Below are 18,690 nucleotides of genomic sequence, written 5' to 3'. Positions count from 1 at the left end.
CGGGGACCTCTGAGGGGACACGCGGCCCTGTCAGCCCCTCCCGAGGTGGGGAAGGGCCGGGACCCCTCAGCCCGAGGTGCTGGAAGGGTCCAAACCCGTCCAAACAGGGCTGCAGAGCGGGAAAAGGGGAGGGGGCGCGGGAGCTCCGCAGGGAAAACCCCAAGGGAGGAGAGACCCCAGCCCAGCCTCGGATGTGGGGTGGGGGCTGCAGACCCCCCTCACCCCCCGAAATACCCCAGAGGGCAGAGGGGGATGTGGTGACAGCAGGAACCCGGTGGCTGCAGCATCCCCAGAGCCCAAATCCCACATTTTGGGTGCCCCAACTGCCCACGGGGAGTGCCCGGCTGTGGGTGCCCATCCTGCCTCTCTGTCCCTGCAGTTCCTGAGGAGAAATCCCTCTCCAGCTTGCCTGGAGCCCCTGCAGGTCCCGGAGGGGCTCTGGGGTCCCCACATTCCCAACATTCCCAGCATTCCCAGCCTGGATCCATCAGGAAAGGTCTCCAGTCCCTTTATCACCTTCGTGGTCTCCTCTGGACTCGCTCCAACAATTCCAGGTCCCTTTCCCAGCCTCTTTTCCCCTCTCCGGCCCCTGGTGTTACCTTGACAGGAACGAATTCCTGCTGGATCAGCTTCTTGAACTCGCTCCTGCTGAAGGTCTCCGATTTCCTGCCCTTCCTGGCGTTGCCCTGGGAGCTCTGCATCATGTCAGTGATGGCTTTGATGAGCCTGGACATGGCTCCAGTCCTGGGGAGGAGCAGAACCTGAGGCCGCAGACGCTGTCAGGGCAGCAGGAAAATCCCCCCGGAACATCCCTCCCAAAAACCCCAAATATGCCTTCTAAAAATCCCAAACATCCCTTTGAATAATCCCAAACATCCCTTCCAATAATCCCAAACACCCCTTCTAAAAATCCCAAATATCCTTTTCAATTATCCCAAACATCCCTTCCAAAATCCCAAATATCCCTTCCAATAATCCCAAATATCTCTTCCAAAAATCCTAAATATCCCTTTCAAAAATCCCAAATATCCTTTTCAATGATCCCAAATATCTCTTCCAATAATCCCAAATATCCCTTCCAAAACTCCCAAACATCCCTTCTAAAGATCCCAAACATCCCTTCCAATGATCCTAAACATCCACAATTCCCAAATATCTCTTCCAAAAATCCCAAATTTCCCTTCCAAAAACCCCAAATTTCCCTTCCAATGAGATCCCAAACATCCCACCTCAGCCTTCCTGCATTCAATTTCACCAGAGCTAAAAAGAAATTTTCCTTTCCCGGCTTCTCCGAGAACTTTCCCCTCGATCCCCCTCATTTTTTCCACTTTCCCTGCCTCAATTAGAGGGAAGCTGCTCCCAGGCACTTGTGGGGTGAATGAATCAGCTCCTGCAGGTGCCCAGAGGAGCTGATCCCGTCCTGCCGCCGGCTAAAACCGGTTCTGGGGCAACCCCACGAGTGCAAAAATTCATTTTAAAGACAAAAAGAAGCGATGGAGCCTCACCTGGATCCGCACCGGGAGTGGAGGGAGAGGCTCGGAGCAGCCCCGGGCAGGCTCGGGGGTGGGAGGAGGAGGAGAAGGAGAAGGAGGAGGAGGAGGAGGAGGAGAAGATTCCTTCCGGTCAGTCCTGTTCTCTTCCCAGGGAGGCTCCCTCATTATCCTGCGCTCCCAGGATGTTTACGGCACAGCTGGAGAGGTGGATGTAGGTCAGGGACAAAGCACCTCCTCGGGTGCCCAAAAACACCAGCCAGGGGTTCCCCTTCTCACGTAAAATTCTGCATTTCTCATCCCCTAAAATGGGGTTTTTCCTGTCTAGAACACAAAGGGTTTGTGGGTTCGGCAGCGGTGGCACGGTGAGGACACCTGGGGATCACCATGGGATCCTGCCCTGATGGATCTGGGATCACCATGGGATCCTGCCCTGATGGATCTGGGACCAGGCTCAGGCTCTGATCCTGCCCCAATGGAACCAGGCTCAGGTTCTGATCCTGCCCCGATGGATCTGGGACCAGGCTCTGATCCATCCCCAGGACCCGGGAAAGGCTCGGGGGCTGCAGCCACTCCCAGCCCAGCTCATTCTCTCCCGGAGGAGCTGCGGGGCTGCCCGGATCCCATCCCTGCCCAGAACTGCCCGGATCCCATCAGGGCTGCCTGGATCCCTCCCCTTGCCCAGGGCTGCCAGGATCCCTCCCCGTGCCCAGGGCTGCCCGGATCCCATCCCTGCCCAGGGCTGCCAGGATCCCTCCCCGTGCCCAGGGCGTGCCCCTCTCGGGCACCGAGATCTCCAGACAGGGGCAGATCTCGCTCAGCATCTCCCCGCGGTTGGGACAGGAGCGCCTGCAGAGCCACCCACGCCCCTTGGTGGGTTGGAAGTGGGATCAAGCCACGGGCTGGAGCCAAATTTTCCTTCCCCAGCAGGATGAGGCAAGAGGCAGCAAGTCCCTGCACGTCCCTGGCTGCTTTTGGGGCAGCTGCAGCAGCCTTGGCTGCTCTCCCTCTTTGGGAAACCCAGGAGCTTTGGGGGGATTTTTTGGGATTCCCTTCAGTGCTGGGTTTGGGGCATCACTGTGGGCGTACCAGCGGTGGGTTTCTCTGGGTCTGGATTGAAGGCACTTGAGACAGAAATTCATGTTTGGACTCAAGTGTTTATTATTGTGTTTATTATTTCTTATCAGTAAAACAGTCTCACTACTGTGAGCTCAGCAGTTTTTCATCAGGGGGCACAAAATGCCCAACAATCTCTTGTTCCAAGGTCTTTTAACACTAAACTATCCAGTTAAGAGCTGACACCTGGATTATTTTCCCTTTTAACCCAATAACTGATCCCAAAGAGCCCAAAAATGCTGATTTTCCCACCCAATTACAAAACGCCACCCAAACCCATGAAGAAGGAGGAAGAAGAAACATGAAGAGGAAATTCAGGACAGCACCCTGTGCCCTCCATCTTGCATACTAAAAATCCCAAAAACCTCAGGTTCTCGCTCTCTGTAATGTCACACTTTCGTGGGTTCCGGTCTACCTTGAAGTTTAGGAAATTTCTCCATGGATGAGGGTCAAAGTCGGCGCTCCCCTGGCGGTGGCAGCTCAGGCAGGACCTGGCGGCCTCTGCAAGTGTCGCCTCCTGGCGATGTCACATCCCAGCAGGTGGCACCAGGAGCCCGGGCTCGCCTCCGGATCCCGGAGTCTTTTAGGGGATTATTCTGATTATATCTTATTAGGGGATTATTATAATAATAATAAATAAATAAATAAATAAATAAATAAATAAATAAATAGTATTATTATATTATGTTATATGATTTATATTATATCATATCATATCATACCGTATTATATATTATGATAACATAAATATTATAATATAAATAATATAATATAATATAATATAATATAATATAATATAATATAATATAATATAATATAATATAATATAAAGTATATTGATTTACTATTATATTATATATTATACATTAAAGTAATATAATCTTATACTTTAATATAACATATATTACTATTATATATTAAGACAATCTTATATATTAAGATAATATATAATATTATTGTATACTATTATAATATATAATATATAATATATAATAATATATATAATATAGTGTATTATGTATTATATTATTATTATTATTATTATTATTATTATTATTATTATTATTATTATTATTATTATTATTATTATTATTTGTGGTGGTGGTGGTTTTGTTGTTATTATTTATTATTACATTTAAAAAATAAATTTTAAAAATAAATCTTAAAAATAAATCTTAAAAATAAACATTTTTAAAACACCTCATTTTTTGGGGGTGCAGAGCTGAGGGCTCCCTGCTCCTGCTGCAGCTTTGACCCCGTTAGGAGGAATTTGACATTTTGTGTGTCAAAACCAGCTCCAGAGGAAGCTGAAGCAACCTGGGGGTGAAGCAAACCCGGGGAAGTCTTGTGTTAATTGTGCCTTGTGTTAATTAATTGCGTCTTGCTTCAGCTCTTGCTGCTTTGGGGAAGTTTCTGGAAGGTTCCTTCCCGGAGCTGGGCGGTTTCAGGGCTTTGAGTCACCCTTGGGAAATCAGCTCTGCTGCTTTTCTGCCCCAAAAAGGGTTTGGGAAGCTCCCAGCCAGCTTCTCCCTCTGAAAAGCAGCTCATTATTACTAATTAACCTTTTTGGGGTGTTCTGGGTGAGGGATTGGGGTTGTTTCATGTTCTTGTCCACAAATAAGTTTTTAAGCCCAAAACTTAAAGTGTCCACCACCATCTGTGGAGCAAAAATGCCCTAAAAAGGGTTTTTCTGCAGAAATTAGTGCTCATCCTTCCTCCCAGCTCCTGCCCACCACCAGAGCTCAGCCTTGGGACATCTGTGCAGAATTTTCAAAAAATGGGAGTTTTTCCAGTTGGAAATGCAAAAATCCATCAAATCCTGGGTGCAACCCCAACCTCTGTGAGCCACCAGCAGCTGCTGGGGTGAATCCCAAATTTCCAGTCCCAAAGGTGAGAAAGGAGAGAAAAAAACCCAGAAAAACCCACAGAGACACCGGAGAGCTTTGGAAATCTTTATTTGGCAGCAAAACCACGGCGCTGGCAGGAAGAGGAGGGAGAGAGGGAGGATTTTAAGGCTGGATTGAGCTCTGGAAGCTTCTCCAGACTCCAGGATTTTGCTTGGAGGCGCTGCCTCAGTGGTGGTGCTGGTGCTGGTGCTGGTGCTGGTGCTGGTGCTGGTGGTCCTCCACCTCATGCAGGTGCTCGTGGGTGGCGCAGGTGACACGGGTGACCAGCAGCATCATCTCCCCAAAGCTGATCTGGGCGTCCTTGTTGACGTCCAGGTCCTTCATGATCTGGTCGATGGTGGCCTTGTTCTTCACGTGCTGTGAAGGAGAAAGAGGGGACAAAGTGAGGGCAAAATCTCCTTGGTTTATCCCCGGGGGGACAAAATTTTCCTTTGGCTTTAGGAAGGTGAGCTCCAAACCAAAAAAATGGGGTTTTTTGGGGGCTGTTTGGGGTGTGGCTTCCAGGAGGAAAAGGAGATTTTGGGCTGATTTTTGCAGAGAAAGGGATAAGAGCTATGAGGTTTCCTCCATGGAGAACATTTGGGATGGGGTGGTTGGGCAGGATAGTTTCTCCCCTGGGTAGACAAAATTTTCCTTTGCCTTTAGGAAGGTGAGCTCCAAACCAAAAAAAAATGGGTTTTTTGGGGGTGTTTGGGGTGTGGCTTCCAGGTGGAAAAGGAGATTTTGGTCTGATTTTTGCAGAGAAGGGGATGAGGGTTCCTTGGTGGAGAACGTTTGGGATGGGGTGGTTGGGCAGGAGAGCAGAGCAGGAAAGGGGCTGAACCCAAACCCTGGGGACAATCCAACCCCTCACCTTCAGGTAATTGGCCAGCTGCTTGTCAATCATCATCTTGAGCTCCTTCTTGGTCAGGGTGTCCCTGTCGCCCTCGCGGCGCGAGAACTGGTGGAAGACGTCGATGATGACGTCCATGGCCTTCTCCATCTCCGACAGCTGCTCCTGGCTCTGCTGGCCCTGCAGGAGAAATGGTCATTGGGAATGTCCAGGAGAATCCGGGATATCTGGGCTGGATCCAGGAGAATCTGGGATAACTGGGCTGGAACCAGGAGAATCCGGGGAGGAACGTTCCTTTCTGTTGGAGGCCGAAGGACCTCCTTGTCCAAGGGGGCTGAAGGAGAAAATCTGGGGAGGAACTGTTCCATTTTGGAGCTCTTGGAGTTTTCTCCAAGGAGGCTGAAGGACCTCACAGGCCCTGTGCACCTACAGATGAGAGCTCAGAGCTGATTCGGCCCCAAAATGGGCCTGGTCTGAGGCTGGTTCTGCAGATAAACCAACCAGAGAAGGTGATAACACCCCAAAAACACACAGCAGGTGATAACACCCCAAAAACCTTCAGTGGGGACACCAAGCAGGTGAACAACACCCTAAAAATCCTCTGTAGAGACATCAAGCAGGTGACAACACCCCAAAACTCTCTGTGCAGGTCACAACACCCCAACAACTCTCTGTAGGGACACAGAGAAGGTGACAACACCCAAAACCTTCTGTGGGGACACAGAGCAGGTGACAACACCCCAGAACTCTCTGTGGGGACACAGAGCAGGAGATCTGATGTCCAGGAGCCTCTCTGGTGACCGGGAACCTCTTCCAGGAGGAAACTTCTGTCCTCATGGGCTCTGGAGATGGTTTTGCCCAGCCGGGACCCCGGCTGGAGATGGAGAGAAGCTCCCTGAGGATCCTCACACCTGGGATGACCTGGAAAAGAGCACGGACACCCCAAATACCCCCCCCCTGCACTTGCCTTGCTCATCTTGTCACCGCAGCGAGGTCCCCTGGGGCGGGTGCGGGGCCGGTGCCACCTCGGTGTCTCTTATAGCCCAGCCATGAAGCGTCCCCGTTGTGAAATGTCCCCATCCCGTTCCTGGCTGGCCCCACACGGCCCCTGGCATTGCTCAAGGCTCCGGGAAGTTCCCCAAAAGGGGCTCTGTGGCTTTTCCCGCAAGCTCGGGGTGTCACCGGCTCAGGTGGGGGCGGCCCTGTCCCCTCACCTGCTGGGATTCGCCAGCAGCTCTGGGCAAAAGCCCCTTCCCTCGGGATTCTTCCACATCTGGGATTTTTCCACATTTGGGATTCTTCCACCTTTGGGGTTCTTCCACATTTGGGATTCTTCTACATCTGAGATTTTTCCACATTTGGGGTTCTTCCACATTTAGGATACTTCCACCTTTGGGGTCCTTTCACATTTGGGATTTTTTCCACATCTGGGATTCTTCCACATTTGCAATTTTTCCACTTTTGGGATTCTTCCACCTTTGGGGTTCTTCCACATTTGGGATTTTTCCACTTTTGGGATTTTTCTCAATTTTCCTCCTTTCCAGGGCTGTTTGCTGATGCTGGGGAGTGAAGGTCACCCCCTGCCCTGCTCATCCCCAAAATGTCCCCACCCTTGATCCATCCCAGTGCCCCAGGACTTGCCAAAAACCTCCAAAATCACCAAGCCCGACCTTTGACCCTTCACCAGAGCAGAACACCGAGTGCCACCCGCTCCTGGCAGGGCTGGCTGTGTCACACGGGGCACAGGTGGCACCGGGAACGTCCCCAGCCTGCGGCAACCAGCCGTCCATGAAAGACGATCCGGGCGTGTTCCCGGCCTGGCCCAGCTCCACGAGCTCCGGTACATCCATGCCAAGGGCGGTTTGTCCCCACCCCAGGTGTGCCCTGAGCTGCAGAGCCCAGGTGTGGCTCAAAGGCGAATATTTATTTCGCTTTCCAGGGCTCTGTCCTGGATTTTGTGGCTTTTTTTGTGTTGTTGTTTCTCGGCCTGGCAGAGGCCCAGCGCGGGCCTGGCAGCTCCGAGCTGCCAAGCTGGGGAGAAAAACGAGATTTTCCAGCATTTCCTCATCAAAATGAGCTGCCTGCTGACTCAGCACGCTTGTCTGGGGTTGGTTTGACCTGCCCGGCTCAGGTTGGTCTCGTCATGGTTGGTCTCAGGTTGGTCTTTGCCCTCCTGGTTTTGGAGGCCAAAACAAGGCCTAGGCCGAGTTCAGGAGCTCCTTTCAGCAGGAATTTCCTCCTGGAAAGGGCAACCAGGCCATGGAGGTTTGGAGTCCCCGTCCCTGGAGGTGTCCAAGGAAGAGCTGGACATTGGTCTGGGTGACCAGGTGGGGACAGGTCACAGGTTGGACATTGGTGACCAGGTGGGGACAGGTCATAGGCTGGACATTGGTCTGGGTGACCAGGTGGGGACAGGTCTGAGTGACCAGGTGGGGACAGGTCACAGGCTGGACATTGGTCTGGGTGACCAGGAGGGGACAGGTCACAGGTTGGACACTGGTGACCAGGTGGGGACAGGTCATAGGCTGGACATTGGTCTGGGTGACCAGGAGGGGACAGGTCACAGGTTGGACTCCATCTTGGAGGTCTTTCCCAAGTGAAAGGACCCCAGGATTCCATCCCCAGCCCCCAGCCCTGGCTGCTGGGGTGCTCTGCTTTCACAACAGGCACGTTCTGCTGCAGAACGGGACATCTGGGGACATCGGGCACATTTCACAACGGGGTGTCCGGGGGTGGCCGCGGGGTTGCAGAATTTTGGTGCAACTTCAGGAAACCTCCTCGGGTCACTTTGGTCACCCTGGAGGTGCCAGGGGGACAGGGATGGGGGCCAGGGTGTTCCAAGGTGGCCTGAGCCAGGGGTGACCCCCAGGTGTGAGTGGTCAGTGGAGGCACTGAGGGACAAGGGGCTCACAGGGACAGGTGCTGGCACCACTTTGGTGGCTCTGCAGGTGTCCTTGCAGGAGAACCTCCCTGTCCAGCTGTCCCCAAGGTCCAGGCTCAGCCAGGGGTCCATGAACCGGAGCAGAAACAGCCCAGGACCTGCTGGGAGGTGCCCAGGGACACACAGGAACACCCAGAGTTGCAAAGAGTTGCAAAATTCTTTCAAAACTCACTTTTAGGGGCAGGAGAGCGGCTGGTGTGGGGAGAGGGAGCAGCAGCTTTGTCCCCCTGGGGTCCATATCCCAACACCACAACACCCCAACTTCCCAAATCCCAAATTGTCATCAAGCAGAGCATTCCCAGTCCCTGAGATACAGGACTTGGGATTTTGGGTGTTTGGGTGTTGCCTCAAATCCAAGATTTGGGATTTTGGATGTTTGGGTGTTGCAGTTTTGGGATATGGAAGTGCCTGAACTCTGTGTCTCTCCCGGAACGGCAGAAAATCATCATTAGCACATCCTGAAATCCCAATATCCCAAACCAGAGGATTTTGGGCACTGGGAACATTTTGCTTCATGAGGTTTTTTTGACAAAACCATCACTTCAGGTGACCCCACCCACCCCTCTCTGTCCCTCCTGCCACCCCCACGACGGATGAGGAAAAGCTCAGAGAACTTCAAGTGCTGCTTTATTGTGCCATGGGGCTGCTCCAGGCGGGCAGGGAGCAGCCAGAGCCCGATCCCCCAAGCTTCCCTCTCCCGTTTTTCCACGGCCAGGCTCAGTCTTTGTCAGGCCCGCAGCGCTCGGAGCCGTGGCTGATGCGGTGGGCGTCATCAGCCAGCTTGCTCAGCACGATGGTGAACTCCTTGAAGCTCACCTCCTTGTCCTTGTTCAGGTCGGTCTCCCGGAAGAGCTTCTCCAAGTAGCCAGGCCGGTTCCTGTCCTGATTTTGGGGACACGAGGAGGGGTCACGTCCCTGTCCCAGCTCCACTCCAAGAGCCGGGTGGATCCTTCCCTGCCCTGGGAAGGGCTTGGAAGCTGCAGGATGTCCCAACCCTCCTCTACCTCACCTTTAGCCCCAAATTAAATCCCAGAGGAGACAGGATTTTGTCCCAAATCCCTGTGGTTGGGGGCGCAGTGGCTTTTAGGAGAAATCCATTGGACCAGGCCAATTTTTGGAGAAATCCATTGGATCAGGCCAATTTTGGGAGAAATCTGTTGGACCAGGCCAATTTTGGGAGAAATCAGTTGGATGAGGCCAATTTTGGGAGAAATCCATTGGATGAGGCCAATTTTGGGAATCACCAACGATGAACTTGCACCGCTTTTCAACTTATTGAGAGGAGACTGCGACATTAGAACTCCCAGAAGTTCTAATCCTCACGGCCTAGGCCCAAGAAGCCCTTGAGAAGTTTGGTGAGGTCCTTCAACAAAGACAAGCACATGGATGTCACAGATATTTCTCCTTGCAGTGTCAGGAGAAAAAAATGCAATTGTGTGGTCTCAGATTTCAATAGGACACCTCAAAGAGGGATCCAAATGGATTTTCTTATCCTACAGATCTCCAAAACCAATTTTTACAACATTAGAAACAACAGCTTGGGGTCATAATCAGAGCCAGAGCGAAACTGCTGACAACGGCAAAGATTCCACAATTTATCTGCCAATTGAAAAGAGAATCTTCTTTTGGGCATTACGAAAACCAGAAAAAGCTTCAAATTGCATGGCTGGACTGTTCAGGTGTGAGTTTAATTCCCTTCACACCACCACGCACGTGGAATCTTTTGATTAAGGCGTTGCAAAAACCAGAAGAATCTCAAACTGCAGTTTGGACTGTGCCTGTCTGATTCACTTCCCACCACCACAAGGAGTAGGGGTGGCCCCAACCCGGCTGTGACAGAAAGCCCCCCATCCCCCGGGAGCTCCCGAACCCCATCCCCGTGGGGTTGTCCCCCGGGCACTCACGCAGGTCCCCAGGAAGGACGGCGCCTGCTCCTTCAGCAGCGTGGTGAAGTCGCTCATGCTCAGGAGGTCAATCTCACCCTGGCGGATGCTGTACTGGTGGAACACGTCCACCACGGTCTGCAGGGCCTTCTCCAGGGTGCAGTTCCCCGGGAGCTGCCGGCTCCCGGCGTGGCTGTGGGTGCTGGTGGACATGGCTGAGCTCCGGAGGGACCTGCAGGGGTTGGGGACAAACCTCGACGTGTGAGAGGGGACAAAAATCAGCGGGAGCTGCACCTGAGCCTGGGGGCACCTGCAGCTCTTTGGTGTGGAGCAGAAAATGAGGGGATTTGGGGGCATTGCTCCAGTTTGGCTTCGTCAAGGAAGCAGCTTGTTCCGACACACCTGGGGACATTTTTCAGGTGAGGAAAGCAGGGTCAGGCCAGTGGGGGCGTTTAGGACACAGAATTAGTGGTGCCTCCACCAAAGATGCCACCAAAATCCCATTAATTTGTCCTCATTTTCCAACCCCAACCAACCTCCTGCTCTACCCCGAGGAGAACCCATCGCGCCGAGCTGATGGATCCCAAATGGCTTCTCCCTCATCCTTTTCCCTGCAAGGACCATCCTCGTCCTACTCACCCTGGTCTCCGAGGAGGGTTTGGATCCGTCAGTGTGACCCAGGAGCCTGGAGCAGCCCTTTTATACCTGTCTGAGGTCCTGTTTCATCAGAGCTGGTGACACACCTGCCACAAGCATCAGCTTGAGTTCACATTTCCCGCACCTGGAAATTGCCAGGTGGGAACCCCGAGCCCCTCCCGGCCTCATTCCTCCGCTTCAAGTTCCTGGTTGCACCCACCAGGCTTTGGAAATGTTGTCCTTGGCCCCTCCATCACCTCTGACAGGGCTCAGGGAGGGGAAAAACCCCGGCTTGGTCACACCTCCATGTCGAGGGCAAGGCCTTTCGGGCAGAAGTTGCCAAAACTTGGGGAGTTTTGCAACACGACGAAAAATTTGCACATTTTCCTTCTGCTGTAGGAGCAAACTGGGCTGTTGCACATGGAAACAGGGATGACTTTGTCCCCTGGGTGAGTTTTTAATGTGATTTCTGTTTCCTGCAACGCCAACTGGATGGACGCTGCCCAAGACAAAGCAGCATCTGTTTTTTATAACTTGTTTTCCAGAATATTTTCCATTGTTTTCTACTTGTACTCTACTCTCATTCCAGAGATTTTCTGGAGGAAACTGGGCATAAAACCAGGAGAAAACCCAAGGCCGGGGTCTTTTCTGGCTGGTGCAGGAACTGCTGCATATTTTGCAATTGTCACCTCTTTGTCACCCATGTTAGGGACAAGGACGAGCAGATTTAAAATCGGAAAATGAGAAGGTTTAAAAATCAGACAATGAGAAGATTTAAAATTGGACCACGAGAAGGTTTAAAATCGGACAATGAGAAGGTTTAAATTCGGACCATGAGAAGGTTTAAAATCGGACAATGAGATTTAATTTTGGACCATGAGAAGGTTTAAAATCATACAATGAGAAGGTTTAAAATCAGACAATGAGAAGGTTTAAAATCAGACAATTAGATGATTTAAAATTGGATCATGAGAAGGTTTAAAAAATCAGACAATTAGAAGATTTAAAATCAGACAATGAGAAGGTTTCAAAATCAGACAATGAGAAGGTTTCAAATCAGACAATGGGTAGGAGGAAGAGGGAAGGACCAGCCAAACCAGGGGTGCCCGTTCGTGTTTGAGGATGCTCCTGTGTCCCCGGGGCATTGCACGGATTTATTCCGGTATCCCTGACTCACTGCATTGTTCCTTTTGTTTCCCGGCCCTGCTCCTTGCAGGCTGGCACCCATCCCAAACTGGGATGTCAAATTGGAGTGTCACAGATCCCAAACTGGACTGTCACCCACCCCAAACTGGGATGTCGAATTGGAGTGTCACAGATCCCAAACTGGAGTGTCACCCATCCCAAACTGGGTTGTCAAATTGGAGTGTCACCCATCCCAAATTGGGATCCCAAATTGGAGTATCACCCACCCCGAACTGGGATCCCAAACTGAAATGTCATTGATCCCAAACTGGAGTGTCACCCACCCCAAATTTGAGTGTCACCCATCCCAAATTGAATCCTGGTCCCCCAGCTGGCAGGGAAATCCTCTGGTGCTCTCGTGCACCTCCCACACTCGGCCCCTTTCCCAATTTTCCCACTTTTTCCCTCAAACCCGTGGGGGAGCAGCTGGCCATGCCCAGCCCTGCAAGGACAGCGATGCCCGAGTGACGCGGGGGTGGCAGGGAGTGACATTTGCCTCGAGGCACGAGGGTGGCACCCCAAATCCAGAGCTGTCCCGTGTCACCGAGGTGCCACCCAAACCCCACTGGTTTCACCCGGGACAGGCCCTGGTTTGGGGGACGTTGGAGCCTCCTCAGCCCAGGGGTTCCCTGCTCAGGGACGTGTCCCAAAGCGTGAAAGCTTTGACTCGTTCTGCGGAGTGGCAGCTGCCAGGATGGAGCCCCCAGAGCCCCTCGGCCTCGTGCTTTGCTCTGCTGGGGCTGCTGGGCTCTTTTGGGGTCACAAAAACATCTCACACGCGTCTGGGAAGTGGCACCTCTGGAATGCAGCACCCCTGGGATGTGGCACCCTTGGGATCTGGCATCACCGGGATGTGAGACCCTTGGGATCTGGCACCCTTGGGATCTGGCACCCTTGGGATCTGGTGTCCCCGGGATGTGTCACCACCAGGCTGTGGCACCCCCAGGATGTGGCACCCTTGGAGTGTGGCGCCCTCGGAGTGTGGCACCCTTGGGATCTGGCACCCTCGGGATTTGGTGTCTCTGGGATGTGTCACCCTCGGGATGTGTCGCCCTTGGGATGTGGCACCCCCAGGATGTGGCACCCCCAGTTCCAGGGCTGGGTCTTAGCAGAGACTTGAGGAAGGACCCCCCCCCAACCGTGTTTCACTTCTGGCACTTCCTGGACCTTCACCCTCAGATCTGACCCTCCAGGAGCCCTGTGCTGCCCACTGAGGACCCCCAAAACCTTTTCCCCCTCCCCACAGACCCCAGGACACGGCACACGGATGGGTTTGGTGCTCAGAGGAAGGGATTTTATTTCAATGCCACAAAGTAGAAGCAGGTGACAAAGATTTGGTTCTGGACAAGGGGGGACACAGAGTCCCGTGGCTCGGCCACTGTGGGAGATGGCTCCATTTCAGTGACGGTGGCTGTGCCCATGCCCATGGTCATGCCCGTGGTCATGCCCGTGGTCGTGGCCGTGCCCGTGGTCGTGGCCGTGGTCACCACCAGGGCCCTGGTGGGACCTGTTGTGGGCATCAATGGCCACGAGGCTCAGCGTGGTCAGGAACTCGGTGAACTTGAGGCGGCCGTCGTGGTTGGCGTCAGCTTTGGTGAAGAGCTGCTTGATGTAGCTGTCCATGGTCGTTTTGGGCTGTGGGGGGAGCACAGTCAGCTCGGGGTCACTCACCCTTACCCAGCAAGGCCTGAACCCCAAAAAACCCTCCCTCGCTTTGGGAAGGTCCCAAGATAAAGTTCTGGAATGTTCTGCCCGGGGAGGTGGTGGAGTCACCATCCCTGGATGTGTTTAAACAAGCCTGGATGTGGCACTGGGTGCCAGGGTTGAGTTGAGGGGTTGGGGTTGGACTCGATGATCTTGAAGGTCTCCTCCAACCAACCCAGTGATTCTGGGAATTCTGTGAACCCTCCCCATCCCCAAGGAAGTGCCCAAGGATGAGCTCTGAGCGCCCCAATGTAGTGGGGGGTGTCCCTGCCCAGCATCCCTGGAATGAGAGGATCTCCCAGGCCCACTCCCACCCATCCCATCCCATCCCATTGATCCCATCCCATCCCATCCCATCCCATCCCATCCCATTGATCCCATCTCATCCCATCCCATCCTATTCCATCCCCTTGAACCCATCCCATTTCATCCCATTGATCCCATCCCACTGATCCCATCCCATCAATCCCATCCCATCCTATTCCATCCCACTGAACCCATCCCATCCCATCCCATTGATCCCATTCCATCCCATCCCATCCTATTCCATCCCACTGAACCCATCCCATCCCATTCCATTGATCCCATCCCACCCTGTCCCACCGATCCCATCCCATCCCATTGACCCCGATCCCATCGATCCCACCCCACTGATCCCAGCCCGGGCTCTCACCGGCACCGTGTTCTTCAGGAAGGGCTCGGCCGTCTCCTTGAGCAGCCTGGAGAACTCCCCCAGGCTCAGGTAGTCGTCCACGGGGCGCTGCGCCGCGAACCGGTGGTAGACGTTGACGGCGCATTCCAGCGCCAGCTCCAGGTCGGTTTTCATCCTGCCGGGAAAGGGACAAACGGCAAAACATCGAAGGGAACCCGAGCCCGGGGACTCACCAGGAAGGATCTGCTCACCTCGGAGGAGGTCTGGGCTCTGCAGAGGGAGGAGCAGGAGGATTGGTGGTGCCGAGCTGGGGATGGCACCTTTTATACCCTCCTGGAGCTGCCAGGAGCTCCAGGAGTTGTGCAAGGCACGCAGCACGCCCAGGTGAGGATTTCGGGCTCCTCACCCCATCCAGGAACTGTTATCGAGGGAGGGGAAGCCCCAAACTCGTCAGGCAAAAAAAAGGAAACACCAAAAATTGCATCAGGGGTCAGCGGTGGCGTTTTCTGGAACGTTCCACAGGTGTTTGGTGGAGATGATGGAGGAGGAACTTCTCTGGGTGAGGGTCTCCAGCTGTCTCCGGTTTTACCCAGGGGGGACGTGGTTTGTCACTGATGTTTTTGGTGAATTTGGCTGCTGGACAGGAGTTGGATTAAGCCCTTTTCTGACTCACAGATGGGGCAACTGAGAGGCGTTTGAAAAACTTGGATTTCATTTTGTCAGGCTTTGAAAATTCTCCGCCAGTTCACAGACAGGTGCCAGGGGTGGCCACCCCTCCAGGAGGACATTTCCCTGGATGCAGGGGACAATCCTGCCCTGTGGAACTCTGCCAGGGACATTTCCCTGGGTCCAGGGGACAATCCTGCTGCAGGTCCTGGGAGGTGGCACTTCCCAGCAGCTGGAATTGCCCAAGGATAACCCAGGGCATCATCTGGGTGACCCACGCCCAGCTGTCCCCCAGGTTTGGGACCTCCCCATTGCTCCCAGTGGAGCCCATCCCAGTATTCCCAGTATTCCCAGTATTCCCAGTATTCCCAGAATGAGCTGCAGAACCCCAAGTGTCTGGAGGGGGGTGGTGAGGAGCCTCCACCCCATGTGGTCACGAAGATTTTGGGAAGTGACGATGACAGCGGTGGTGAAACCTCTCCCGCCAGGCTCCTCATCCCAGGAACTGGTGCCAGAAAAACCCAAAATTGCAAAAGAGGGAGACAAAGGGACGGGGTTTGGGAAGGGGACGGGCGCGTCCTCAACGGGAAGGGGACGCGCGTGGGCTGGGCAGAGGGACACGGGTGACACGGCAGGGACACGGGTGACACGGCAGGGACACGGGTTCAGACAGGCCTGGGGATGGCAGAGAGCGTGGCTGGGCCATGGGGACAGGGACAAGGACACGTGAGTGCCATGGGGACAGGAGTGGGACAAGGACGCGTGAGTGCCATGGGGACAGGAGTGGGACAAGGACAGGTGAGTGCCATGGGGAGGAGAGGGGGACAAGGACAGGTGAGTGCCAGAGGGACAGGAGGGGACAAGGACAGGTAAGGACAGGTGAGTGCCATGGGGACAGGAGGGGGACAAGGACAGGTAAGGACAGGTGAGTGCCATGGGGACAGAAAAGGGACAAGGACAGGTGAGTGCCATGGGGATGGCAGAGGGCGTGGCTGGGCCACCTGGCATGGGGGACATGGTCATCTGTGTGCCATGGGGACAGGAGGGGGACAAGGACAGGTGAGTGCCATGGGGACAGGAGGGGGACAAGGACAGGTGAGTGATTCAGGGTAGATCCCAGACATGGGGATGGATTTAGGGTGATCTCTGTGACTGGGATGGATTTAGGGTTGATCCCTGACAGTGGGGATGAATTCAGGGTGGATCCCTGTGACTGGGATGGATTTAGGGTGGATCCCTGTGAGGAGGGATGAATTCAGGGTGGATTCCCATGAGTGGGATGGATTTAGTGTTGATCCCTGACAGTGGGGGTGAATTCAGGGTGGATCCCTGACAGGGGGATGGATTTAAGGTGGATCCCCATGAGGGAGATGAATTCAGGGTGGATCCCTGACAGGGGGATGGATCCAGGTTGGATCCCTGCGGGCATCATCATTCCACCTTCAGATGGCCACAGGTGAGGTTTGGGATTTTGGGGTTCCCTCTCACCTGCCCAGGGGTGCAGGGGGAGGTTCAGCCCCATTCTCTGGGGGTTCACTGACTCTGGAGGGATGGAGAATTTTTTTCCCCCTAAATCTTAGAATCCCAGAGATCGGAAAACCTCCAAGATCACCACGTCCAAGCTGTTCCCGACCCCCACCTGCCCACCCAGACCAACACCCAGGTGTTCCTCAGGGGTGGCCACTCCAACCCTCCCTGGGCAGCCTTTCCAAGGCCTGGCCGCCCTTTCCAGGGGAAAATTCCACCCCACGAGCCCCCCTGGCACAGCCCGAGGCCGTTCCCTCTCCTCCCGTCCCTTTGTGGCATCGCTGAAGGCGGTGGAGGGGGCACGGCCACATCTGGAAGGGGCACGGCCACATCTGGAAGGGGCGTGTGGCACATCTGGAGCCCGGAGCGTGACCAAGAGAGGGGAAAGGGCACCGGGGGAGGAACCGGGATGGGCTGGCCCGGAGCACCGGGAAGTGGCGGCTCCGCACGGCCGCACCCCGGGCAGGAACGCGGCAGAACCCCCGGGGCACCGGGGATGGGGAGGGGACAATCGCGACATCCGCGGGGCGGTGGGTGAGGGACAGAGCCCGAACCGGCACAATCCCAGCTCGGAGCTGAGCCCGAACCGGCACCATCCCAGCTCGGAGCTGTTCCCGAACCGGCACAATCCCAGCTCGGAGCTGAGCCCGAACCGGCACAATCCCAGCTCGGAGCTGTTCCCGAACCGGCCCAATCCCAGCTCGGAGCTGAGCCCGAACCGGCACAATCCCAGCTCGGAGCTGTTCCGGGACCGGCACCATCCCAGCTCGGAGCTGTTCCGGGACCGGCACAATCCCAGCTCGGAGCTGTTCCGGGACCGGCACCATCCCAGCTCGGAGCTGAGCCCGAACCGGCACCATCCCAGCTCGGAGCTGAGCCCGAACCGGCACCATCCCAGCTCGGAGCTGTTCCCGAACCGGCACCATCCCAGCTCGGAGCTGAGCCCGAACCGGCACAATCCCAGCTCGGAGCTGTTCCGGGACCGGCACCATCCCAGCTCGGAGCTGTTCCCGAACCGGCACCATCCCAGCTCGGAGCTGTTCCCGAACCGGCACAATCCCAGCTCGGAGCTGTTCCCGAACCGGCACAATCCCAGCTCGGAGCTGAGCCCGAACCGGCACAATCCCAGCTCGGAGCTGTTCCGGGACCGGCACAATCCCAGCTCGGAGCTGTTCCCGAACCGGCACAATCCCAGCTCGGAGCTGTTCCCGAACCGGCACAATCCCAGCTCGGAGCTGTTCCGGGACCGGCACAATCCCAGCTCGGAGCTGTTCCCGAACCGGCACAATCCCAGCTCGGAGCTGTTCCCGAACCGGCACAATCCCAGCTCGGAGCTGTTCCGGGACCGGCCCAATCCCAGCTCGGAGCTGTTCCGGGACCGGCCCAATCCCAGCTCGGAGCTGAGCCCGCAGCCCTGCGGGGTGGGAGCGGCTCCGGGGAGGAGCGGCCGGGCCGGGCTGAGTCAGCCCCGACGCGGCTGCCGGGGAGCGGCCCCGGGGGGGTTCCCGAGGCCTCGGGGGTGCCGGATCCACCCCGGGCAGAACCAGAACCAGAACCAGAACCAGAACCAGAACCAGAACCAGAACCAGAACCAGAATCAGCCTGGCATTGCCGCCAGCTTCCCCCAGCCCAAGTAGAACCAGAACCAGAACTAGAACCAGAATCAGAATCAGAGTCAGAACCAGCCTGGGAACGGCCCCGGGGGAGTTTCCGGAGCCTCGGGGGTGCAGGATCCATCCCGGGCTGAGCCAGAGCCAGGGCCAGAACCAGAACCAGAACCAGAACCAGAACCAGAACCAGAACCAGAGCCAGAACCAGAGCCAGAACCAGAGCCAGATTCAGAACCAGAGCCAGAGCCAGAACCAGAACCAGAACCAGAAGCAGATTCAGAACCAGAACCAGAACCAGAACCAGAACCAGAACCAGAACCAGAGCCAGAACCAGAGGCAGAACCAAAGCCAGAACCAGAACCAGAACCAGATTCAGAACCAGAGCCAGAACCAGAACCAGATTCAGAACCAGAGGCAGAACCAGAGCCAGAACCAGAACCAGAACCAGAACCAGAACCAGAACCAGAACCAGAGCCAACCTGGCATCACCCCCAACTTCCCCCAGCCAGGCCAGAGAGACCCCCGGGGGGGGCAAAACCGC

The 18,690-nt window shown here is 54.9% G+C and overlaps 3 protein-coding genes across 3 annotated transcripts; all 3 read right to left on the bottom strand.

Annotated features, from left to right (window-relative positions):
• Positions 1 to 4,544: 4,544 nt before the first annotated feature.
• LOC136568322 (protein MRP-126-like) lies at positions 4,545 to 6,401 on the bottom strand. Its single transcript, XM_066568268.1, has 3 exons — positions 6,313 to 6,401; positions 5,367 to 5,525; positions 4,545 to 4,870 (listed from the first exon to the last, which is right to left on the bottom strand). Exons 1-3 carry the CDS (start codon positions 6,319 to 6,321, stop codon positions 4,679 to 4,681), a joined length of 360 nt encoding a protein of 119 aa, XP_066424365.1. The 5' UTR covers positions 6,322 to 6,401; the 3' UTR covers positions 4,545 to 4,678.
• Positions 6,402 to 9,003: 2,602 nt separating this feature from the next.
• Positions 9,004 to 10,382, bottom strand: LOC136568361 (protein S100-A7-like). Its single transcript, XM_066568331.1, has 2 exons — positions 10,191 to 10,382; positions 9,004 to 9,168 (listed from the first exon to the last, which is right to left on the bottom strand). Exons 1-2 carry the CDS (start codon positions 10,380 to 10,382, stop codon positions 9,004 to 9,006), a joined length of 357 nt encoding a protein of 118 aa, XP_066424428.1.
• A 3,006-nt stretch (positions 10,383 to 13,388) lies between these two features.
• Positions 13,389 to 14,520, bottom strand: LOC136568048 (protein S100-A9-like). Its single transcript, XM_066567884.1, has 2 exons — positions 14,368 to 14,520; positions 13,389 to 13,625 (listed from the first exon to the last, which is right to left on the bottom strand). The coding sequence occupies exons 1-2, from the start codon at positions 14,518 to 14,520 to the stop codon at positions 13,389 to 13,391; spliced, it is 390 nt and encodes a 129-aa protein (XP_066423981.1).
• Between the last annotated feature and the right edge of the window lie 4,170 nt (positions 14,521 to 18,690).

The sequence above is a fragment of the Molothrus aeneus genome, chromosome 31, assembly GCF_037042795.1.
Source record: "Molothrus aeneus isolate 106 chromosome 31, BPBGC_Maene_1.0, whole genome shotgun sequence".
Classification (NCBI taxonomy): domain Eukaryota; kingdom Metazoa; phylum Chordata; class Aves; order Passeriformes; family Icteridae; genus Molothrus; species Molothrus aeneus.
The sequence above is the reverse complement of the archived record's forward strand: the minus strand, read 5'-3'. Positions and strand labels throughout refer to the sequence as shown.

Excerpts from the sequence above, each read along its gene's own strand:
- LOC136568322 (XM_066568268.1), bottom strand. Across the intron at positions 4,871-5,366 it reads AGCTGGCCAATTACCTGAAG|CACGTGAAGAACAAGGCCAC; the intron begins GTGAGGGGTTGG and ends TCTCCTTCACAG.
- LOC136568361 (XM_066568331.1), bottom strand. The coding sequence starts at position 10,382 with ATGTCCACCAGCACCCACAGCCACGCCGGGAGCCGGCAGCTCCCGGGG. Across the intron at positions 9,169-10,190 it reads CGTCCTTCCTGGGGACCTGC|GACAGGAACCGGCCTGGCTA; the intron begins GTGAGTGCCCGG and ends CCCCAAAATCAG.
- LOC136568048 (XM_066567884.1), bottom strand. The coding sequence starts at position 14,520 with ATGAAAACCGACCTGGAGCTGGCGCTGGAATGCGCCGTCAACGTCTAC. Across the intron at positions 13,626-14,367 it reads TCCTGAAGAACACGGTGCCG|CCCAAAACGACCATGGACAG; the intron begins GTGAGAGCCCGG and ends CTCCCCCCACAG.